Raw genomic sequence first — 24,901 nt, 5'->3', positions numbered from 1 at the left:
AAACAAAACAAGACAGTGCAAGTCTACCGAAACAAACACTCGGACCGGAACAGGGTAAAGAGAATCTGACCTAGACAGAAATAGATTAATATGAAACTTGTCCTTTTCGGCAATACTAAATGTTATCAAAGAACTCCATACAGTGTCTACTGTGTAGCTGCAAACACGAAGAATAAGAAAAGGTGTTTTTTATAGGGGAGATGGGAATGGAACCGTTCAAGCTCTTTCATGTATTACAGAATACTATTGGCAGGAGTTTGACTGGGGCGGTACACCGGTCAAACCGTAACACAGGTGTCCTAAGGCAAGCTCAGAGAGGACAGAAACCTCCCGTGGAGCAGAAGGGCAAAAAGAAATACTATGTTTAGTACAGATGTGCGGTTCGGTTGTCCAGAAATCCAAGTTCACCTGAATTTTGTGGCTCTGTACCAAACCCAGTCCGTATCTCCTGAGGAGATCCGATCTGAATAGTGTCCCGTTAGACTGATCTCACAATTTAGATTTTAAATCTAAATTTTGGGTTTTGGATTGCAAAAATGACATGATTGTTAGTTTTTTTTTTCTTTTTTATTAATTTTTTTACATTATTTTATTTTTTTTAAACAAAATAAAATCCGAATCCAAACCAGGGCACATCTCTAATATTTAGTACAATGTCCCATTGGGATATGATACAAATCATAATAAGCAAAGCGAAGTTTTAAACGATATTGCGCTTTTTGGCCTTTCTGAGCGTTATCTTTTGTAATATCGCTTAGTGTGTGTGCTCAATATCACTGATACATACTTCAGTGGGTAGTTAAAGATGTCATCAGTCATCTGTACATGCAGCTCTCAGGGATTGCCTGTACAGAGTGGGGACGGGGTGACCTATCGTTCAGTATGAATACACTATACCGTCACCCGATAGTTCAAGGGAAATCTTTGACGATATCGCTCATGGAACAAATGGTGTGCAGGGGTCCTTAAACTATTTTGGGTACTCTTTACCTAGCACGGCGCCCACGATGTCCATCGCGGTCATCGGGTGTAAAAAATTGCGGGCATCGCATGCACTACAGTAACGGGTGCGACGCGATGCCCGCGATTTCCCATAGGGATCAATGTTAAATTTTTCAATGGACACGATTTTTCAGTTCAATGCCCGCGATTTTGCCATAGGAAACAATGTTAAATGGGCCACAGAGCCCAAATAGCCACCCTTAGTAGTGAAATGTCCCCCACAATTTTTAACGACACCCCACGATCCACGCGAACCCGAAGCGTGGCGAGCGCAGCGGTACGCGTCCTCCGACCTTTTCATACCCCCACTATCCATGTCGGCGTGGAGTTGAGAATAGAATAGTGTGGCGAGCGCAGCAAGCCACCGAGCCCGAAGCGTGGCGAGCATTGTGGGAGGAGTCTAACATACCATAACTCATCACATGACATGGGTAGTCAGCAGACAGCACATAAATGGCAGCATTGTGGAGGCACAGGGTGATGGGAGGAGTCTAATATACCATAACCCATCACATCACACGTGTAGTCAGCAGGCAGCACATACATGGCAGCATTGTGGGAGGAGTCTAACATACCATAACTAATCACATGACATGGGTAGTCAGCAGACAGCACATACATGGCAGCATTGTGGAGGCACAGGGTGATGGGAGGAGTCTTAAATACCAGCATGCTGAGCAGGTCGGGACCCACTTTGGGGTCAGGAACCACAGTTTGAGAACCGCTGGCCTACTGTATACCCGACTTACTGCACACCATGTAGCACAGAAACACTAGGTGACAGTCACTGCACCCTAATTGGTTGTAAGCAAATGTCTTATCTCCCACTAGGTGGAGGTAAAGTATCAGCTGGTGATTCCTTCCAGTGGGCTAACAGAAGTGTACTGTAAGCATGTTAGCCTTACGTAGGTCTACCACCCGTATAAGACTGATTTACTTTACTTGCCAACTGTCTGTAATTATATAATCTAGCTGCTATTGATGTGGCCTGGACATATCATTGCCAGTCTCCTGTGCACTGAGGCTGCGTTGTTTAGATGGCTGTTTATTGTTGTGTGCGGCTAACCAGTAACTGCAAAGGTTTGCCTATAATCTTCTATGTGTCCTGGTCCCAAGTCTCCCGAATGGCAGACATTAGAAATGTAAAATCGACTCGCCACCCAGAGTGTTGGAGCCCGGTACTTGGTCTAACCCGTATTCAGCTGATCGCGTTATGGTGTGTGCTCACCTGTCCTCCTTATGGCAGTTATGGGCTGCGCTCACCTGTCCTCCTTAGGGCAGTTATGGGCTGCGCTCACCTGTCCTCCTTAGGGCAGTTATGGGCTGCGCTCGCTTGTCCTCCTTAGGGCAGTTATGGGCTGCGTTCGCTTGTCCTCCTTATGGCAGTTATGGGCTGCGCTCACCTGTCCTCCTTAGGGCAGTTATGGGCTGCGCTCACCTGTCCTCCTTATGGCAGTTATGGCATGTGCTCACCTGTCCTCCTTATGGCAGTTATGGGCTGCGCTCACCTGTCCTCCTTAGGGCAGTTCTGGGCTGCGCTCACATGTCCTCCTTAGGGAGGTTATGGGCTGCGCTCACCTGTCGTCCTTAGGGCGGTTATGGGCTGCGCTCACCTGTCCTCCTTAGGGTGGTTATGGGCTGTGATCACCGGTCCTCCTTAAGGCGGTGATGGGCTGCGCTCACCTGTCCTCCTTAGGGCGGTGATGGGCTGCGCTCACCTGTCCTCCTTAGGGCGGTGATGGGCTGCGCTCACCTGTCCTCCTTAGGGCGGTTATGGGCTGCGCTCACCTGTCCTCCTTAGGGTGGTTATGGGCTGCGCTCACCTGTCCTCCTTAGGGTGGTTATGGGCTGCGCTCACCTGTCCTCCTTAAGGCGGTTATGGGCTGCGCTCACCTGTCCTCCTTAGGGCGGTTATGGGCTGCGCTCACCTGTCGTCCTTAGGGCGGTTAAGGGCTGCGCTCACCTGTCCTCCTTAGGGCGGTTATGGGCTGCGCTCACCTGTCCTCCTTAGGGCGGTTATGGGCTGCGCTCACCTGTCCTCCTTAGGGCGGTTATGGGCTGCGCTCACCTGTCCTCCTTAGGGCGGTTATGGGCTGCGCTCACCTGTCCTCCTTAGGGCGGTTATGGGCTGCGCTCACCTGTCCTCCTTAGGGCGGTTATGGGCTGCGCTCACCTGTCCTCCTTAGGGCGGTTATGGGCTGCGCTCACCTGTCCTCCTTAGGGCGGTTATGGGCTGCGCTCACCTGTCGTCCTTAGGGCGGTTATGGGCTGCGCTCACCTGTCCTCCTTAGGGCGGTTATGGGCTGTGATCACCTGTCCTCCTTAGGGCGGTTCTGGGCTGCGCTCACCTGTCCTCCTTAGGGCGGTGATGGGCTGCGCTCACCTGTCCTCCTTAGGGCGGTTCTGGGCTGCGCTCACCTGTCCTCCTTAGGGCGGTTCTGGGCTGCGCTCACCTGTCCTCCTTAGGGCGGTTCTGGGCTGCGCTCACCTGTTCTCCTTAGGGCGGTTCTGGGCTGCGCTCCCCTGTCCTCCTTAGGGCGGTTCTGGGCGGCTGCGCTCACCTGTCCTCCTTAGGGCATATATGCATAGGGAACCGGGTTACGGTTCTCTTTGTCCATACATTTTATGGTCGGCAGCTGCCAGCACTGGTTCTGCCTGTCGTAATGACCAAAAGTAATTTTATTTGAGGTGCCCCTGCAGCACCCAACTTGGGAACCACTGGTGTAAAACATAATACTGGACATGTGTCAAATGTCATACTAATGAAACGTGTATTCGACCCTCAGTAAGCACTGTGTATGCATAGGCAATATGTGACTTGTAAGACTCTCTGCTTTTATTCTTTATACTAAATCTCTTATCCATGCAATCATTATATCCCGCATTGATTATTGCAATAGTCTCCTAACTGGTCTTCCCAAGAACAGACTCTCCCCACTACATTCCATGTTAAATGCTGCTGCTAGGCTGATCTTCCTTGCAAGACGCTCATCGTCTGCTGATCCGCTCTGCCAGTCCCTCCATTGGTTGCCTGTATCTTACCGTATTCAATATAAAACACTTCTACTCGCATATAAAGCTATTAACCATACTGCACCAGCATATATCTCCTTACTTATCACAAAATATCTCCCATCTCGACCACTCCGCTCTGCACAAGATTTGCGTCTCTCTTCTGCACGGATCACCAGCTCCCATTCACTATTACAGGACTTTCATCGGGCTGCTCCCACCGTATGGAATGCCCTTCCACGCACAATAAGACTCTCCGCTAGCCTTCAAGCGTTCCCTGAAAACTCACCTCTTCAGGCAGCTTATCCTATTTAAGTTCCACACGCATAACCCTCTGAGGCACTTATGTATTACTAGGTGATTCATCGCGCCCTACGGGCGCTCTTCACACCGGCGTAAGGGGCTACGCCCCTTAATTTGTGAACATTTGTATTGTGAGAAATATGGTTAGAATTGTATGAAAGATGCCCTGTATTGCAGCTTCTGGCAGTGGGTGAGGGTCCAGCGTGGCAGCACAGGAGTACCGGACGGTGGCCCTGAGTCAGTGTCTCCTCCTACTGGGTGGGAGTTAGGGTGCATGAGAGCAGGAGGCTGGGATATGAGGCATGATAGGGGTATGTGGGCAACACAGCGTCAGCGATTACCCAGTGGTGGAAGTTACGGTTCAGGAGAGCAGGAAGCTGGGTAGTGATAGGGGTGTGTGGGCATACGGGGGACTAAAGAGGAGGGTGGGGGACACTGTGCAGCTTCTGCCAGTGGGTGAGGGTCCAGCGTGGCAGCACAGAAATACAGGAGTCAGTGTCTCCTCCGACTGGGTGGGAGTTAGGGTGCATGAGAGCAGGAGGCTGGGCGGTAAAGCATGATAGGGGAATGTGGGCAACACAGGGTGAGCGGGTCTCCACTGGCGGAAGTTACGGGGCAGGAGAACAGGAGGCAGGGCAGTGTCCTCCCACATTGAAGGCAAAAGTATTCAACATCGGCCATAAACCATCGATTATTTGAAAATCATTGATGGTCGATGGGCATCCCTAGAACTGGAGGAGGGTGGGGGACAGTATGCAGCTCCCGGCAGTGGGTGAGCGTCTCCTCCCACTGGGAGGGAGTGAGCGTGCATGAGTTGAGAGCAGGAGGCTGTATAATAGTGGTATGTGGGCAAGACATTGATAAAAGTTGTGGTGCAGAGGGCAGTGGGGAAACCTGCAGTGCGGCAGCCAGGGCCGGATTTTCCCACCTAGGGGCGGTACCTGCTTGTGGTGGTACAGGATCCCCATTGTCACGGGGGTACGTGAAATGCGGGAGCGGGGGCCGCGGTGGTCCGCTGGGGGTGGAATTGCCGGGAAGGGGGTCTGGGGGGTCTGCAAATTGCGGGAGGGGGGGGTGGTGTGTGGGGATCCGCGGTTAGCGGGAGGGGGGGGGGGTCCGCAAATCGTGGGCGGGGCGCGGGGGGGCTTGAATTGTGGGAAGGGGGGTCCGCAAATTGCGGGAGGGGGGTTGTCGGGGTTAGTGAATTGCGGGAGGGGGGGTGCGGAGGTCCGTGAATTGCGGGAGGGCGCGTGGGGTGCCGTGAGTCAAGGGGGGGTGGTGCGGGGGTCCGTGAATCACGGGAGGGGTCATGAATCGCAGGAGGCGGGGGTCGTGGGGGGGCTGCGAATCGCAGGAGGGGGGGTGTGGGGGTTGCCGTGAATTGCATTAAGGGGGCGTGAATCAAGGGAGGGTGGGCGCAGGGGGGTGGTGCGGGGGTCCGTGAATCGCGGGAGGGGGCATGAATCGCGGGAGGGGAGTCGTGGGGGTTCCGAATCGCAGGAAGGGGGGTAGGGGGATGCCGTGAATTGCGTGAAGGGGGCATGAATCGCGGGAGGGTGGGGTCCCCGAATGTTTGAATTACGGGGCGGTCGCAAATCGCGAGAGGTGCCGAGGGGGCCCGCAAATCGCGGGAGGGGGGCGCTACGGGGGGTTTCGTGAATCGCGGGAGGGGGGGTCGTGAGGGGTTGCGAATCGCAGGAAGGGGGTGTGGGGGGTGCCGTGAATTGCGTGAGGGGGCATGAATCGCGGGAGGTGGGGTCCCCGAATGTGTGAATTAGGGGGCGGTCGCAAATCGCGAGAAGTGCCGAGGGGGCCCGCAAATCGTGGGAGGGGGGCGCTACGGGGGGTTCCGTGAATCGCGGGAGGGGGGTCGCAAATCATAGTAGGGGGGGGGTGCCGTGAATCGCGGGAGGGGGTCGCGGGGGGGCCCTTTTAATGCCGGGAGGGGGGGTCGCAGGGGTCCCGCGAATCGCGGGAGGGGAGGATGCAGGGGTCCTGCGAATCGCGGGAGGGGGCTCGCGGGAGGGGTCGCTGGGGTCCCGCGATTTGCGGGAGGGTCGCGGGGGTCCCACGTTTCGCGGGAGGGGGTGGTCGGGAGGTCCAGCGAATCGCGGGAGGGGGTGGTCGGGTCTGGGACGGATATTAGACAGCACTTACATCGACAGCCATTACATCGACACCATTAGTTCGACAGCTCAATAGGTCGACATGGTTTTAGGTCGACATACCATTAGGTCGACATGTCATTATGTCGACAACTCATTAGGTCGACAGCTCATTAGGTCGACATGTTTTTAGGTCGACACTGCCATTAGGTCGACAGAGTCTATGTCGACAGTCAAAAGGTCGATATGGGTTTTTCACTGTTTTTTGGCCGAAATGTCGACACAGTCGACATGGACACAGTTTGAAGTGTACCGCAGCCGCTTGCTATGCTTCGGGCACGGTGCCTCGCTGCGCTCGGCAACACTATTTTATTCTCCCACCACGCCCTAGTGGATAGTAGGGCATGAAATACCGCCTGTCGGCACATGTCGGCTCAATAAACAGTGAAAAAACCCATGTCGACCTTTTGACTGTCGACATAGACACTGTCGACCTAATGGCAGTGTCGACCTAAAAACATGTCGACCTAATGAGCTGTCGACCTAATGACATGTCGACCTAATGGTATGTCGACCTAAACCATGTCGACCTATTGAGGTGTCGAACTAATGGTGTCGATGTAATGGCTGTCGATGTAAGTGCTGTCTAACAATAGTCCGGATACTGGGGTGGTCGCGGGGGTCCCGCGAATCGTGGGAGGGGGGTCGCGGGGGTCCCGCGAATCGCGGGAGGGGGGGTTCGCGGGGGTCCCGCGAATCACGGGAGGGGGGGTCGCGGGGGGTCCCGCGACTTGCGGGAGGGTGGAAAGCGGGGGTCCCGCGAAAAGCGGGAGGGGGGGTGCGGGGTCCTGCGAATGGCAGGAGGGGGGTCACGGGGGTTCCGCAAATCGCGGGAGGGGGGGGTCGCGGGGGTCCCGCGAATCGCGGGAGGGGGGGGTCGCGGGGGTTCCGCGATTCGCGGGAGGGGGGGGTCGCGGGGGTCCCGCGATTCGCGGGAGGGGGGGTCAGGGGGGGTCCCGCAAATCGCGGGAGGGGGGGGGTCGCGGGGGGTCCCACGAATCGCGGGAGGGGGGTCGCGGGGGTCCTGGCAGAGGGTAGGGATGTGCAGGAGTAATGGTGGATGGTGGCTGTGGAGTAATGGTGGATGGTGGGCGTGTACTGTAGCCCTGGCTGGGCGGGGGGAGGTGATGTCAAGGGGGTGGAACGTCAGACACATGAAAGTGAAACTGTTCTACACAGGAACATTCTCCACAGGGGTTGAGTGACAGATCTGGCTAAATATATAAGAGATATAGCTTCCTTTCTGGACCTACAAGCTATGCTATTACTGGTGCCTGTCCCTATGTTTCCCTCCTATATCCCTATAGATTGTAAACTTGCAGCAGGGCTCTCCTACCTCCAAGTCTGGTTGTCGTTACCCAGTTTGTTTACAACGGAATCTGCTGCGCTATATAAGACATTGTAACGGAATCTGCTGCGCTATATAAGACACTGTAACGGAATCTGCTGCTCTATATAAGACACTGTAACGGAATCTGCTGCGCTATATAAGACCCTGTAACGGAATCTGCTGCGCTATATAAGACCCTGTAACGGAATCTGCTGCTCTATATAAGACACTGTAACGGAATCTGCTGCGCTATATAAGACACTGTAACGGAATCTGCTGCTCTATATAAGACACTGTAACGGAATCTGCTGCTCTATATAAGACACTGTAACGGAATCTGCTGCGCTATATAAGACCCTGTAACGGAATCTGCTGCGCTATATAAGACACTGTAACGGAATCTGCTGCGCTATATAAGACACTGTAACGGAATCTGCTGCGCTATATAAGACACTGTAACGGAATCTGCTGCTCTATATAAGACCCTGTAACGGAATCTGCTGCGCTATATAAGACACTGTAACGGAATCTGCTGCGCTATATAAGACCCTGTAACGGAATCTGCTGCGCTATATAAGACACTGTAACGGAATCTGCTGCGCTATATAAGACACTGTAACGGAATCTGCTGCGCTATATAAGACACTGTAACGGAATCTGCTGCGCTATATAAGACACTGTAACGGAATCTGCTGCGCTATATAAGACACTAACGGAATCTGCTGCGCTATATAAGACACTGTAACGGAATCTGCTGCGCTATATAAGACACTGTAACGGAATCTGCTGCGCTATATAAGACACTGTAACGGAATCTGCTGCGCTATATAAGACACTGTAACGGAATCTGCTGCGCTATATAAGACACTGTAACGGAATCTGCTGCGCTATATAAGACGCTGTAACGGAATCTGCTGCTCTATATAAGACACTGTAACGGAATCTGCTGCGCTATATAAGACACTGTAACGGAATCTGCTGCGCTATATAAGACACTGTAACGGAATCTGCTGCGCTATATAAGACGCTGTAATGGAATCTGCTGCGCTATATAAGACGCTGTAATGGAATCTGCTGCGCTATATAAGACACTGTAACGGAATCTGCTGCGCTATATAAGACACTGTAACGGAATCTGCTGCTCTATATAAGACACTGTAACGGAATCTGCTGCGCTATATAAGACACTGTAACGGAATCTGCTGCGCTATATAAGACGCTGTAACGGAATCTGCTGCTCTATATAAGACACTGTAACGGAATCTGCTGCGCTATATAAGACACTGTAACGGAATCTGCTGCGCTATATAAGACACTGTAACTGAATCTGCTGCGCTATATAAGACACTGTAACGGAATCTGCTGCGCTATATAAGACACTGTAACGGAATCTGCTGCGCTATATAAGACGCTGTAACGGAATCTGCTGCGCTATATAAGACACTGTAACGGGATCTGCTGCGCTATATAAGACACTGTAACGGAATCTGCTGCACTATATAAGACACTGTAAGGGAATCTGCTGCGCTATATAAGACACTGTAACGGAATCTGCTGCGCTATATAAGACACTGTAACGGAATCTGCTGCGCTATATAAGACACTGTAACGGAATCTGCTGCGCTATATAAGACACTGTAACGGAATCTGCTGCGCTATATAAGACACTGTAACGGAATCTGCTGCGCTATATAAGACACTAACGGAATCTGCTGCGCTATATAAGACACTGTAACGGAATCTGCTGCGCTATATAAGAAACTGTAACGGAATCTGCTGCGCTATATAAGACACTGTAACGGAATCTGCTGCGCTATATAAGACACTGTAACGGGATCTGCTGCGCTATATAAGACACTGTAACGGGATCTGCTGCGCTATATAAGACACTGTAACGGAATCTGCTGCGCTATATAAGACACTGTAACGGAATCTGCTGCGCTATATAAGACACTGTAACGGAATCTGCTGCGCTATATAAGACACTGTAACGGAATCTGCTGCGCTATATAAGACACTGTAACGGAATCTGCTGCGCTATATAAGACACTGTAACGGAATCTGCTGCGCTATATAAGACTGTAACGGAATCTGCTGCGCTATATAAGACCCTGTAACGGAATCTGCTGCGCTATATAAGACACTGTAACGGAATCTGCTGCTCTATATAAGACACTGTAATGGAATCTGCTGCGCTATATAAGACACTGTAATGGAATCTGCTGCACTATATAAGACACTGTAACGGAATCTGCTGCACTATATAAGACACTGTAACGGAATCTGCTGCGCTATATAAGACACTGTAACAGAATCTGCTGCGCTATATAAGAAACTGTAACGGAATCTGCTGCGCTATATAAGACACTGTAACGGAATCTGCTGCGCTATATAAGACACTGTAACGGAATCTGCTGCACTATATAAGACACTGTAACGGAATCTGCTGCGCTATATAAGACACTGTAACGGAATCTGCTGCGCTATATAAGACACTGTAACGGAATCTGCTGCGCTATATAAGACACTGTAACGGAATCTGCTGCGCTATATAAGACACTGTAACGGAATCTGCTGCGCTATATAAGACACTGTAACGGAATCTGCTGCGCTATATAAGACACTGTAACGGAATCTGCTGAGCTATATAAGACGCTGTAACGGAATCTGCTGCGCTATATAAGACGCTGTAACGGAATCTGCTGCGCTATATAAGACACTGTAACGGAATCTGCTGCGCTATATAAGACACTGTAACGGAATCTGCTGCACTAAATAAGACTCTGTAACGGAATCTGCTGCGCTATATAAGGTGCCGTAACGGAATCTGCTGCGCTATATAAGACACTGTAACGGAATCTGCTGCACTATATAAGACACTGTAACGGAATCTGCTGCGCTATATAAGACACTGTAACGGAATCTGCTGCGCTATATAAGACGCTGTAACGGAATCTGCTGCTCTATATAAGACACTGTAACGGAATCTGCTGCACTATATAAGACACTGTAACGGAATCTGCTGCGCTATATAAGACGCTGTAACAGAATCTGCTGCGCTATATAAGACACTGTAACGGAATCTGCTGCGCTATATAAGACACTGTAACGAAATCTGCTGCGCTATATAAGACGCTGTAACGGAATCTGCTGCGCTATATAAGACGCTGTAACGGAATCTGCTGCGCTATATAAGACACTGTAACGGAATCTGCTGCGCTATATAAGACACTGTAACGGAATCTGCTGCGCTATATAAGACACTGTAACGGAATCTGCTGCGCTATAGAAGACACTGTAAATAAATAAATCTATTCCTGAACAGGACCCAGTAGTTAGGAAGGTATTATGGAATCCTTTTAGATTCAAACAAATCTAAACACAACCAGTTTGTATATATTGCATTAGCAGTGCTAAGTATACAGCACTACACTTCTTTAATCGATACAAATCATTCTGATGTAGGGGTGGTATAACTTGGGGGGTGCTCACAGCACTGTGTGTGTGTGGGGGGGGGGTGTGATGGCAGCACTTTAACAGGTTGCAGAAACACATTTACCCTTCTACAAATATAAACCAGAATTGTAAGTTACCCATAGCCAAGTATATGTTTAGGGTTAACGGCATCTGACATTGTGTGTGTTCCTCTGCTTTATTTGTATTGGGTGTGTTTGGGTTTATTATAACCCGCGGCATGGCCAGCCGCTAAGTCTGCATATCGTGACTCTGCTTTTTCTGTGTTCTAGAGCGGTGATTTGAAGGATGCTCATAAATTGTAAGAGGCCCCTCTGTTGGGGATAAGCACAGCTCTAGCAGATGGAAGGGCGGAAGCAGGCAGACAACTGGGGGTGATCTCCCCATGCAGCATAAGTCACTATTATGTTACTTGCTACAGGGACCTCGCACGTGCTGGCTGCTCTCAGCGATGATCACTCAGCCAAACCCTGCAGTAAATTGAGAACAGGCTCCGAGGTGGTCTTTATCCGTTACAGTGGTAGAAAGACCCCCAGCTTTACTTCAGTCTGCTGGAGACGCCGTACTTTATAAGCCATCATAATATCGGTTTTCTTCTTCCTACTTAATGGCAGCCACACAATGGGTTCATCCCTCTCTCCCTTGTGTAGAAGACCGTTTTTTCCTAGTACACGCCCCTCTCATCTCACTCTCCTTTATCAGCCTGCTCCTCCCCCTTGATATTAGTCTTTTTCCTGTCTCCTTAGGTAGTGCAGGTGTTATTTTATTTAGTTACCTCCAGTAGGCTTGTATGCTGCTGGTCTGGCCAGCGTGGGGCTGGCGGTGCTTCATTCCGGTGGTAGTGGGTCCGGGCCGGCGGCATGGACTATCCCCCCCCCCCACGTGGAAGCATGAGGGACGGGCTCCAACGTGATGCTGCAGCCAAAGTACTGGGGTCCTCGAGGTCTCCTGTGATGTGGGCGGAGGAAGCAGGAACCGGCAGAGCCAGGCGGTGTATGAATTCCGGCGGGAGGGGGCGGGGCGCATGCGTTCCATTCGGACGTGCATTCCAAAAGGCGGAAATGCCTCAGTATACTGTATAGCGCCTAGCCGGTATCACAGGCGCTGAGGCTGCTTAGTGCGGTACGGAGCTGGGAACTATGGAGGAAGCCTCCCAAAAATCCACATTATCGCTCCCCAGTTAAGTCCTCAACTGAGGACTGTTTTTTTTTTTTTAAATAGGTTAGTTAGTGGTCCTTTTTCTTATCATTTTAGTGTGCCTTCTGCGGCTAAGATAAAGGCCTCAAAGAAAAAGCAATGTGCTAGGACATGTCCAGCTTGTGATAAGCCCTTTGTGGGGTAAGAGTCTTCATGCCAGGATTGTGCAAGAAGTTCTACAGCTGGTGCTAGTACATCATCTCAATTGAATGAGCTTATTTCATGGATGAAAAAGAATTTTGTGACTAAGGAAGAGTTTCAGAATATTAAGAGGTCTAGGTCACAGACGAGCCTAGAGTAGGACTTGGACTTTGGTTCTAAGGATACGGAGTCTGAGGACGAAGGTTCCTTTGCTTCTGGTGCGGAATCTGGCGAACTAGTGGAAGAGGAGCGTGTGTTTAATTTGGAGCTGGTTGAAGGATCTCAAGGATCTGTATAGACTTTGAATTATAAACAACCAGTAACATCTGAATATGATGCCCTATTCGAGGATAGGTCTAAAAAATGGAGATGCTTCCCGGTACATAAAGTGGTGAAGGATATACTTACGAAGGAGTGGGCCAATGCAGATAAGCGTATTGGCTCAGTCAAACGTGTTAAGCGTATGTATCCAATTGAAGATGTGGAATTTACAAAATGGTGTGGGATACCCAAAATTGATGCAGCAGTTTCAGAGGTCACCACAAGGACAACCTTTGAGGTTTTTTCGACAATCGGTTAAAAGAGTCACCCAAAAACAGTGACTGATCGTGTCCTGTGGAAAAGGTCCCAGTAGCAGGGAGACTGCTAAAGTTTGCTCAGAAGGGGAAGCAGACTGTTCGGGACAAATGGGTGCTAGAAGTGATTTCCATGGGATATCGGCTAGAGTTCTTTTCAAAACCCAGATAGGAAAGATTTTTAATTTCAAAGCTCCTCTGCCCAGGGGCAAAGAGGGAAGCTTTAATGTCAAGTATAAAGGATCTCATAGACTCAGGAGCAGTCAGTGGTCCCAGAAGCAGAAAAGGGCCTATGCTTCTACTCACGCCTGTTGGTTATAAGGAAAAGTTCGGGAGTTCTCAGAACTATACCAGACTTAAGGAACTTAAACGACAGGATGTGGAAAAGAAAGTTTCATATGGAAACAGCCAAATCCATCCTGATGGGTCTAAGAGAAAGCGATTACCTCATTTCAATAGACCTCAGAGATGCTTATTTCCATGTCCCTATTGGGGTGCAAGACTAGAAATATTTAAGGTTCTGCAGTGGGAGAAAGCCATTTTCAGTTTACTTGCCTTCCATTTGGCCTCACGTCACCAAGAGTGTTTACAAAAGTCCTGGTAGTTCTAATGGAATGTCTCAGGAAGAGGAAAATTTTGATATGGGCCGATCTGGACTATTTGTTAATTTCCGCAAGGTCAGAGCGCGAAGCCATCTTGGCTGCAGAAACCATCATTCAATTTCTCCAGGACCACGACTGGTTGGTGAATTGGGAGAAAAGCCATTTGGTCCCCATGCAAAGACTCCAATTCTTAGGTATAGTCATCGACAAAGTAAGATTCGAGATTTCACTGTCCGAACAGAGATGCGAGAAAATTCAGCAGCTGGTTCGCAGGGCACAAGAAGATGCAAGAGTGCCGCTGAGGTTGGCAGTTAGTCTGCTAGGGATGATGGCATCCTTGGTGGATGTCATTCCCTGGGCCAGATGGAACATGAGGGCGCACCAGTGGAATCTCCTCAGGTATACCAAAAGCCAAGTGCTGTTGGACTGTCAGATCCCCCTTACCTCAGTCCGTAAGAAGGTCTCTACATTGGTGGGGGGGCGGTGGTCTGGTGTTCAGAACACTGTCCCTGTCAAGTACACAATACGTGGTGACCAGTAGTTTAGTCTTTCCACATCAATCAAGATATCGTGTTGCCTTGTTTTTTTCCTAATCCGGCAAACAGGAGAAAGGAGGATCTCCATACGTTGGATGTGGTTAGGGCCATCAAAATTTATTTGGACAGGACCGCCAGTTTTAGGAAGGCTAGGTCTTTGTTCATCATTCCACAAGGGGCAAATAAAGGATATGCTCCATCCAAACAGACTATCTCAAGATGGCTTAAAGAGGTAATCAACTTTACCTACAAGAAAGTGAGTCGCCAAGTCCCGGAAGGTATAGAAGGCACACTCGGCTAGAGCGATGGGGGTTTCTTGGGCGAGAGAGGCTAATGTTTCAATTAAAGACATATGCCAAGCAGCAACGTGGTCGTCAGTGCACACGTTTTCGAAGCATTATGCTTTAGATGTGTCGGAGGAACAGTTCGGAAGCAAGGTCTTACGACAAGCATTGATTTAAGGTATTGTAGCCTTCCCTACTACTTTGGTATTTCCCATTGTGTGGCTGCCATGAAGTAGGAAGAAGAAAGCAACGGATTATACTTACGATAATTCCTTTTCTTCGGAATACTTCATGGCAGCCTATATTTTGTTACCCCCCCCCCCCCCTGTTTTTCCCTAGGATTGGTGGCGAAGACATTCAAGGACTAGTGTCAAGGGGGAGGGGCAGGCTGATATAGGCGAGTGAAAAGAGAGGGAGGGAGGGAGAGAGGGATGAACCCATTGTGTGGCTGCCATGAAGTATTCCGAAGAAAAGGAATTATCGGAAGCATAATCCTTTGCTTTCCTAATTGTGATATGTATATACACACTGGCTTGTTGAGGGGCTGTACGCCCCGGGCATTGCGCTTACTTTCCGTTGCTAACGTGACAATCCGCCACAATGTGCAGAAGCCTTTCCCGTCCGCTATTCTTCCGTCACTATCCGTCATTGGTGCCTGCACTTGGACCAGATCTGCCAAGAACAACCTATCCTCTACCCGGGCAGTACAATCATGGAAGTTGTATTATACACTTATGACACGCCCATAAAATGCTTATGTTCTTTGGCCGCACAAAAAGGCCACCTGGCAATGCCCATTTCTTGGAAAGCTTAGTCTGGCCAGCAGCCACATCATTTGTGTAGTGATTTCCATTCGTCACAGATTTTATTGCGTATTATGCAGTAGTATATGTTATTGTATGCATTCTGCCTCCATAAAGGTGGTGTGACAAGGAATAACATACATTGGATAAGATGAAGTCTTGGTCTTTATGTTGTAGCAGGTAAAACAGCATACCATAGCTTATCACCTGGGCAGCTTTTCCACCATCAGGATCAATGACCTCCTGCCATGGAAACACTTATCAGGAGGGAACAGGTGTTGCTAATCAGCCCAACACTGATCCCACCAGTTTTCCTGGTGCTGCTGCTCTAAAACCTAGACCGGATCCTCCACATTATCTTCATGTGGAGGTATGCTGTCCCTGCCACAATGGATTCGGTAGGCTTTATATACAGTACACCAATCACTAGGTGCAGCACCACCATCAGGTGATTCCTGCGGAGTGTTGTTCGAGTCTGCGCCCAGTCCTGTAGCGCGGCAACAAGATATTCTGTTATACGCTATTTGCTTACAGCGATGGCAGTGCTTACCATAACACTGACTCCAGTTATTAATGTAGTTAATGACCTAATTATTTGTGTCACGAGCCGGAGCCACATTGCTTTCAGACCGTTTCCAAGTGTCTTAAGGTCCCGTAAACATGTTGCTTGTTTAGTTTGATTGTGCAACTATTTTTCCTTAACTCCTTCAGGGGCCGGCGGTGGCCATATTAGGACCAGAGACTTACGTAATATGTTTCCCCCGGCTGTGGAATTACCCTGTTGGCTGTTTGTGCCTTGTACTGGCTGCCAAAATACGGGCGACCCCTAGTCATTTTGTCCCCCATACTTTTGAAACCAGGACCGGCCCTTGAGCCTGGTGCTGTTTTAAAAAAATCAAGGGGACCATATTTCTTTTGCCACCGTAATTTTTTTAAAACCAGAACCGGTTCTTTGAGCCCGAGGACGGTTATTCTCAGGAAGGGGGACCCCCATGTCTCCAAAATCACACATGTCCTCAAATTCGCACATTTTCAAGACTAAAAAAATGACATCATATCACACTTTTTTTGCTGTGAATTTGTGACTCATTAAATAGTAGAACTCCACCTGAAAAAAAAAATTGCGATTATGAAATTTGCGATTTTTTTTAAAATGCGATCCGGTGCGATTTCGGAACCTTACTAAAAATCGCATTCCATTAAATCTCATGTTATCAAATACCAGTTGTTCTTTAAAAAAATGATAGTGTTCTTGAAAGAAAGCCAGCAGTAGACGTACAGCACTGTGGAGATATGATATCTACAAGCATGTATTTATTTCTGCTGATGTTTTGCATCTTGTGACTCTCTGATTCTTTGTTCCATCTTCTTCTACTGCAATGTAATCATCGTTCTGTTTCCAGAGTAATTTGTCACTTACTGTTCTTGAGTATTGACCTAGAAATGTCCTTTCGCTGATTTCCTTTTTTTGTCCCTAGGCACAAAATCTTTTACATGTTATCAAAGAACCCGCCTTTCACCAAGAACATGAAGTCTCCGTTGTACAATGAAGGTCTTGTAGACCAGCTATGGAAGCTTATGAATTCAGGTACAGTACAGCGTTCCTCTTGTACTGTACGGTTCCATATCTGTAGTAACATTTCATTTATTTGAATACGACCTGAAGATAATCCAGTTTTGTAATTTATCACATTCTCTCATTTCTGGTTTATGTTTCTTCTTTATAATAATTGTTTCTTGAGGTCCAAAATAATATATACGAATATAAGGCATAATAAACATTAAGGTACCAGCAAAATAACAAAAATATAAATTATTGACCGGACCTTTGTAGGGTTAGAGGTAGGAGAGTAAAGAGAAGCAATGTAGCAGGCTGCCATGGAGTTTGTAGTGGGGATATTGTGTTGTGCCCATACACACTGGGTGATTCTGAGCTCAACGTTCTATACTGTATAGAGTTGCGAGTGCACTTTTTGTTTACCAGTATATTTCCTGAGAACAGGGTGAATTCTCAGTCACAAAGTTCACTAGAGTTTACAGAAGGTTGAACACAGCTGACTCTGTCCAGGCGGTTTTGCAGATCTTCAATTATGGAGAAAATACATTAACATTGTAACAACCCTCAGTTATGTAGCAATAATAACCTCTGCTGACTTGAACATTTTGCAGGCTGATCCTTGGAGGGCCTAGAGCAGTGGTCTCAAACCTTATTCTTGCATGAGCAACCCTAAACAGATTTAAGAAGAGCTACTTAAAAAAAAAAAAATAGGCAGTAACACAAAAATGCACCTTACACATGTGCCACACATCGTAATACTTATTACACATTATACCACACTGCAATGCTCTGACACAATGTGCCACACCCCACATTGCCCCAGACACAATATGCCACACCTCACAATGCCCATACCGACCAACTTTTGAGTGAATTGAGGAGGGATATTGCGTGCGCTGAAATTTGGGGGGGGCGTGGATTATACTCAAGACGCTACAGCGATGCCCCAGTTTTCACCGCTGTGGGGGCATGCCCAGCAGCTCCGTGAGCAGCTGGCTATGCCCCCAGCCCCTCTAGCTGCAGGATTAGATGCTGTGTGCATCTATTCAGGGGGGACTCGCAACTGCCCCCACCCGCCGCAGGACATTGCCAGCCTCGGGCAGGACATGGGAACGTCCCAAAATACCGGGACGTTCCCATGAAAAGGCAGACAGTTGAGAGGTATGCAATGACCCCAACACAATATGCCACACACCACGATGCCCCAACAATATGCCACACACCACAGTGCCCCAGACACAATATGCCACACAGTTAGTCTTCCAAATAATTGTAAATTGCTTGCTTGTTGCCAGGGTATAATATGCAGCTTTGTCGAAACCTGCACCTTCTTGTGGTGTCACTGTCAGCTCTAAGCGCTTCCGGGTAACACTATGCACCATCAGAAGCTAGAGGTCAAAATGCCCTCTAGCGTCTGCCTCCTCCAGCGGTACAGGCCTGCAGGGGGAATGAGCTCTACGAGCGGAGGTGCAGGGCGGGCGGTGGAGCAGTCATCAAGGGTCGAGCTACCTGTATCACTGCAACGTTGGAATCAATTAGATATTTGGTTTCCAAGTCTTTGGAGGTCCGGCAGCGGGTGGGACACCAGCTCAGGGAGAGAGGACAAGCTGCCACTGCATGTTCTGGGATGGGGAGAGAATCGGTGCAGCAGCATGGGACCCCCAGCTGTCAACTAGCCAGCATGGGACCCCCAGCTGTCACACTAGCCAGCATGGGACCTCCAGCTGTCACACTAGCCAGCATGGGACCTCCAGCTGTCAGACTAGCCGGCATGGGACCTCCAGCTGTCAGACTAGCCAGCATGGGACCTCCAGCTGTCAGACTAGCCAGCATGGGACCTCCAGCTGTCACACTAGCCAGCATGGGACCTCCAGCTGTCACACTAGCCAGCATGGGACCTCCAGCTGTCACACTAGCCAGCATGGGACCTCCAGCTGTCACACTAGCCAGCATGGGACCCCCAGCTGTCACAGTAGCCGGCATGGGACCTCCAGCTGTCACACTAGCCGGCATGCGACCTCCAGCTGTCACACTAGCCGGCATGCGACCTCCAGCTGTCACACTAGCCAGCATGAGCCAGCCTCTCCCTGGTGCAGCATGTGACCTCCAGCTGTCACACTAGCCAGCATGGGACCTCCAGCTGTCACACTAGCCGGCATGCGACCTCCAGCTGTCACACTAGCCGGCATGCGACCTCCAGCTGTCACACTAGCCGGCATGCGACCTCCAGCTGTCACACTAGCCAGCATGCGACCTCCAGCTGTCACACTAGCCAGCATGAGCCAGCCTCTCCCTGGTGCAGCATGGGACCTCCAGCTGTCACACTAGCCAGCATGGGACCTCCAGCTGTCACACTAGCCAGCATGCGACCTCCAGCTGTCTCACTAGCCAGCTTTCGACCTCCAGCTGTCACACTAGCCAGCATGCGACCTCCAGCTGTCACACTAGCCAGCATGAGCCAGGTGTACGATTGCCAATGTAGCTGTAGCCCAAGTGTAGGAGCTGCAAATCAGTCCCCTCTGTGTAACAACGCAAGACTTCTGCGCCCACGCGTTTTTATCTGTCTACATTATATGTCGGGCACTGGCAAAGCTGAAACTTGCTTTTGTCCCCAGTTAGACCAATTAGAGCACTTGTTTCTGAAGCCAATCGCTGAGAATAAAGCATCTAACCAGACGTTGCACAGCCCTGGGATACCACACGCAGACAGCCGGCCTCCTCACTCACTGAGGCCTCTTTTCGGGAGCGCTCTGGGGTTTTCCTGCTCAGGTTTCCTCTGTAACATGTGAAAGGGATATTTGAGAACGTGAAGAAGTAGTAAAAGCCTTTTTGGAAACCACATGGCGAGAATGTCTGCCTTTAAATCATATTCCCCTCAGAGTTTGTAAGTGTGTGAAGTGCATGCATCCGATTTTCCCCGACATCTATTAACTCGGAACTTCTTGGTAGGGGTTTTGGTAATTGATGTCTCCAAAGCCGTTGGTGCTGGGGGGGGGGTCAGCTCAGCTCCTAGAACTGCAAGGATCAGCTTACATGGTGCACTGCTATAGATTATGGAAATATAGCCCTGCTTCTGGCAATGGGGTATCCTGGTGGACGTACTCCCCAAACAGGGATCAAGTTATTACCAGAATCTGTAGGAAAACGCAACACAAAAAGTTCCAAAAAAGTCACACAGCGCTACCGCTTCTTTTTTTTTTCTCCACCTGTATGTTATACTTCCGCTCATTGCACACCTTGCCAGATGTAACCTACACATTGCACCCCAGATAGTTTTTTCTTGGGCAGGATGAACAACACGTGGTTTTATATCCGATTACACACGTTCAGTCACCCACAAAGGTCCTGTTTCCTTTTATGGCTTATCTCACACATTGTAACTTTTGCGGCATGCCCAATATGGCCGCCTCACTTGGCACACCCGTGTCTGGGATCAGAAAGCACTAGGAACTGATTGTCACGGGAGACTTCTGGTATACTGCAACTTCTCCATTTTGTGTAATTTCTTCTAGGCGTTGCCTATTCCACTCCAGGTAACCCAAAATGTCTGCCACTCCCCAGTACCTTTTGTGGGTGGAACTTATTAACCAAAATGGCTGCACCAACCTACTCATTGTGTCCATTATGTTCTGATTGCTTGCTATGGTCAACCAATCAGATACTATCTATTATCTTCTAGAAGGCGCTAAATAAATATAAAGTCTATTCTGATTGGTTGTCTATAGCAACATCCCATGTGAAATAGATCTCCCATTTTAGTAAGTTTCCCCCTAGGTAATTATCTAGTACAGTCTATGAATTAATAGCTAGAATCTGATTGGGTAATCTAAGCAAGACGACCACCTTCACCCCATTGATCACCAGACATGATGGTGGTATCCCGCTCATTCCCCACCCTGTTCTCCTGTTACCCAGGCACCTCTCACGACTGGAGACTGCGATGTGGCACCATGGACCTCTACCACACGCTGTTTGGCCTCAGCAGACCCGCGTGCTTGCCGCTGCCAGAACTCGGATTAGTCCTTAATCTGAAAGAGAAGAAAGCCGTGTTGAACCCCACGATCATTCCAGAGCCAGTAACCAGCAGCCTAGATCCTCTGCCAACTCCCAACATGCACGGACAAGTCGCGGGATTCCAGAACACCGTAAGATTTAATGAAACCTTTTGCAACGATTTCTACAGCTCCAATGCACGTCTGACTTCTAATGTTCTTAACTCTGAAATAATCCACTATATTGGCAGAATAATGCAGGCAGCCATCTGCAGGCCAAAGCAGCCGATATGCTTTCGTCCAAATCTGCTTTTCTGTTTGGCTTCTCCTGACGGTTTAGTCCGGTAAAGCTGCCGCCTTTGTGCATTCACTGTAAATTGCTGCTTTCTTAAGCTCCTCGCAGCAGCAAATGGTAATGGTAACCAGTAATCGCACCTGTGATAATCTATGGTGCAGTATGTATCCGATATCATTATCTGATATTACAGATCGCCTACATGTAAGGGCACAATCCTTATCTAAACAACAAGGTTAATGCAAACTGGCGCAAGATCAGGATGATTAATTTAATAATCAGCAGCCTGTGGATCCCCCGGAGACCATCACACTCCAGAAATAGACATATGGGAACAACAAAAAATGGGGAAGCCACTGGCGGCCAGTGGCTTCCCCATTTTTTGTTGTTCCCAAAGGGCACAATCCTGCTTACTTCTATTTCTCTTTGATTATACCCACGTGACAAGTACGTATGTAAATGTCCTCTTATACAGTAGTGATGTCATCACCTGTTAGAGATTGATGTCATCTGTGCAACATGACTCATTTTTGTGAAGGTTCTGGGATGGAAAGTGAGGTTCCCCACCATTCAAGTCGCTTGATCTGTTTCAAATAGAACTGGTGGATTTTTAGGAATGTTGTGGACCCGCCACGTTAAAAATTAAAACAACTTTGTTCCATATGGTAGTTTGCTAAAATATTCAACGGTCTAAAAAAGTCGCATGATTTGCAGTATTATAGAAGGAGGGGAAGCAGAATCTGTTACGTAAGCAATTTCAGATGCGTGGAAGAATAATACAATCGAGCCAGTTAAAAATGAAAGTATATAGAATATAAACAGTTGGTGTGTTTAGGGTTTAACCCTCTATTGCCTGGATTTATGTTTAACCAAGGCAAGATTTTTTATTTTTTTTTAAGAGTTTTCTATCCATCTTCAGAACTTAAATACACTTTTTTTTAACCCATAAAACTAGAGAATTTCTACACCTGTCCATTTGAGCGGCCAGTATGCATCTGCAACATAATACATTGCCCTATAAAAGAACAGTATAAACGGGAGGATTTTTTTTTCTATTCCACATTATGCCCTTAATATTGCTTTAGTTGGATTTTAATGTTTGGACCTGCTCTGCTTTCCAGAAATCCTGACGTTCTCGGTGCTGGTGAACTTTTCTCAGCCATTTCATTTTGACGGTACTTGTTTCCTTGCACGGCGCCCACTAAGCTATTTGCTTAGTGGGCTATTCTGCGTAGTGAAATCGCATAGAAAAATCGCATCACATAACACATGGCCCTAAAATGGCCGATGCGATTGTTCTATGTAATTTATTCACTGCTCTCTCAGCAGTGAATAAATCGCATCTGCCGCAAAATCGCAAGCAATTTTTATTCGCATGCGATCTAATGTGATTTTATCGGGTGTGTGATGCCATGACATTAGGTATACAATAATATGATTGTATGTCCCAAAAATAGGTTTAATGCACCCACTATCCACGCCACCCTGAAGTGTGGCGAGCAGAGGCGGAACGCGTCCTCCGACTTTTTCATTACCCCACTATCCACGTCGGCGTGGAGTTGATTTTTATATAGTGTGGCAAACTCAGCGAGCCCCTTGGAATACATGTAAAGTAATCTTCGTCCCCTCGCTGCACTTGCCACTCTATGTAAAATCAACTCCACGCCGACGTGGATAGTGGGGTAATGAAAAAGTCGGAGGACGCGTTCAGCCGCCCCTCGCGACGCTTCGGCTCGCTGCACTTGCCACGCTTCGGGGTCGCGTGGATAGTGGGGGGGTGCGTTAAATCTATTTTTGGGACATACAATCATATTATTGTATACCTAATGTCATGGCATCGCACACCCTATAAAATCGCATGCGATTTTGCGGGACATGCGATATAGTGGTGTACAATGACAAAAAAAATACCTGAAAAAAATCGCATCGCATGCCGCTAAAATGGCCCATGTGATGCAATGAGATTTCCCTACGGTGCCGTACGTATAAAATCTGGGCGCCATGCTAGGAAACAAGTACCATTTTTACTTTGTTTTTGTGGCATACACTGTACCTTCTTATTTCATACACTGTACCTTCTCCCTCCTAAGAGGGAGCCATGCATTAGCGATGTCAGAAGATCGTTTCTATAGGGGATAATAAAACAGCTGTCTTCTATAGCGGTCGCTATGCATGACGGGGTTTGCTACAGGAAGCCAAAGAAATATAAAATTGGCGCATTTGTACAGTTGGAGCAGCACTTGTTGTTGCCGTCTGTGGCTCAATCCTGGGGGCTGGTGCTCGTAGATGCTCAAGAGCGTCTCGCGCGTCCATTGCCGGTCATGGGGCACGTGAGCATCGGATACGTATGCCAGAGTCGCCGGCGATGGCAACGATGAGTGTGGCTCAAACTGTATATTACTGAATAATTATAATATAATATTGGCATATTAAGTCACCTGTACTTAGAAAATGTAACAAGAAAGTGTAGTAAAGTAAAGCTGCTTGTACATTTTGATAATAAGACGCTATTTATTGTAAATCGGTGCACTGAGCTCATATATTATGTATATAAAGCATGGAGGATACATGTACGTGGATGCATCTGTAGGGGCTGTAGATAATCTCCTCTGTGATCACATCCATTAGATCTGTGTTTTGCTGGCAGATAGGACCAACGAACCATTTGGGTTATAGAAGTTCCAACTTGATCTAATTAAATCTGCAGACAAATAATGAATTCTGAGTTTGAAAATTTACTTTACTAATCCAACTGGTTATAAAATAAAAATACTAGGGAATGGGATCATTGGGTCGACGTAATGATGGTCAACAGTCTTTAGGTCAACACCGTTGGGTCGACAGGTGTCTAGGTCGACAGAAGTGTAGGTTGACACTGGTTAGGTCGACAGTCAAAAGGGAGTTTCCGACATGGGGTTTTTCACTGTTTTTTTTTTTACCCGAATGTTGACACAGTCGACATGGACACCGTTTTCTGTGCACCGCGTGCGCTCGCCATGCTTCGGGCACGGTGCCTTGCTACCCTCGGCACACTATTTTATTCTCCCACCATACCCTAGTGGATGGTAGGGCATGAAATACCGCCTGTCAGCTCAAAATAACAGTAAAAAAAACCATGTCGACGTTTTGACTGTTGACCTTGTCCCATGACGACCTAGACACCTGTCGCTCTTGTGCCATGTCGACCTTCCAGTATGTCGACCTAATGACTGTCCACCCATCCTGACACTCGGCATTTATACAGACCTTGAATACTTTTGCAAGCGACTGATCGACTCAGAACTTGTGGCATTAAATGTACTTATGTTAGTGTACATTTTTTTCTCACTGTATTTTCACACATGTGAAAGCCCCACAATGCCTGTGAGATCCCTGTAGTGCCGGTCATTGAGACCGTGCCACCACACAAAGGCTACGCCTCTAATGATGACACCAGCAGTGCTGCAGTTATCACATGCTGTATGTGAGATCACTGCAGTGCCTGCCAATGACAGCGCTACATGAAGCCCACAACTCTTGTGATAACTCCAGCAGTGCTGCAGTTATCACATATGTGACAGTGCCCCAGTACCTGCCAATTAGACAGTGCCACCACATGGAGCCCCATGCCTCTTGTGGTGATTCTAGCAGTG

At 48.5% G+C, this 24,901-nt stretch overlaps 1 protein-coding gene across 2 annotated transcripts in view; it reads left to right on the top strand.

The window, feature by feature from the left end:
* Window positions 1-24,901, top strand: part of TAF2 (TATA-box binding protein associated factor 2) — a 90,406-nt gene that overhangs the window by 54,128 nt on the left and 11,377 nt on the right. For both annotated transcript variants that reach the window (XM_083186742.1, XM_083186741.1), the window contains exons 22-23: window positions 16,903-17,012; window positions 20,898-21,127. In XM_083186742.1, coding sequence (XP_083042868.1) covers window positions 16,903-17,012; window positions 20,898-21,127 — 340 coding nt within the window. The remainder of the gene's footprint in view (window positions 1-16,902; window positions 17,013-20,897; window positions 21,128-24,901) is intronic.

This window comes from Crinia signifera, chromosome 5 (genome assembly GCF_055691185.1).
Source record: "Crinia signifera chromosome 5, ASM5569118v1, whole genome shotgun sequence".
NCBI classification, from domain to species: Eukaryota; Metazoa; Chordata; class Amphibia; order Anura; family Myobatrachidae; genus Crinia; species Crinia signifera.
Note: the sequence above shows the minus strand (reverse complement) of the source record. Positions and strands in the feature narration are given on the sequence as shown.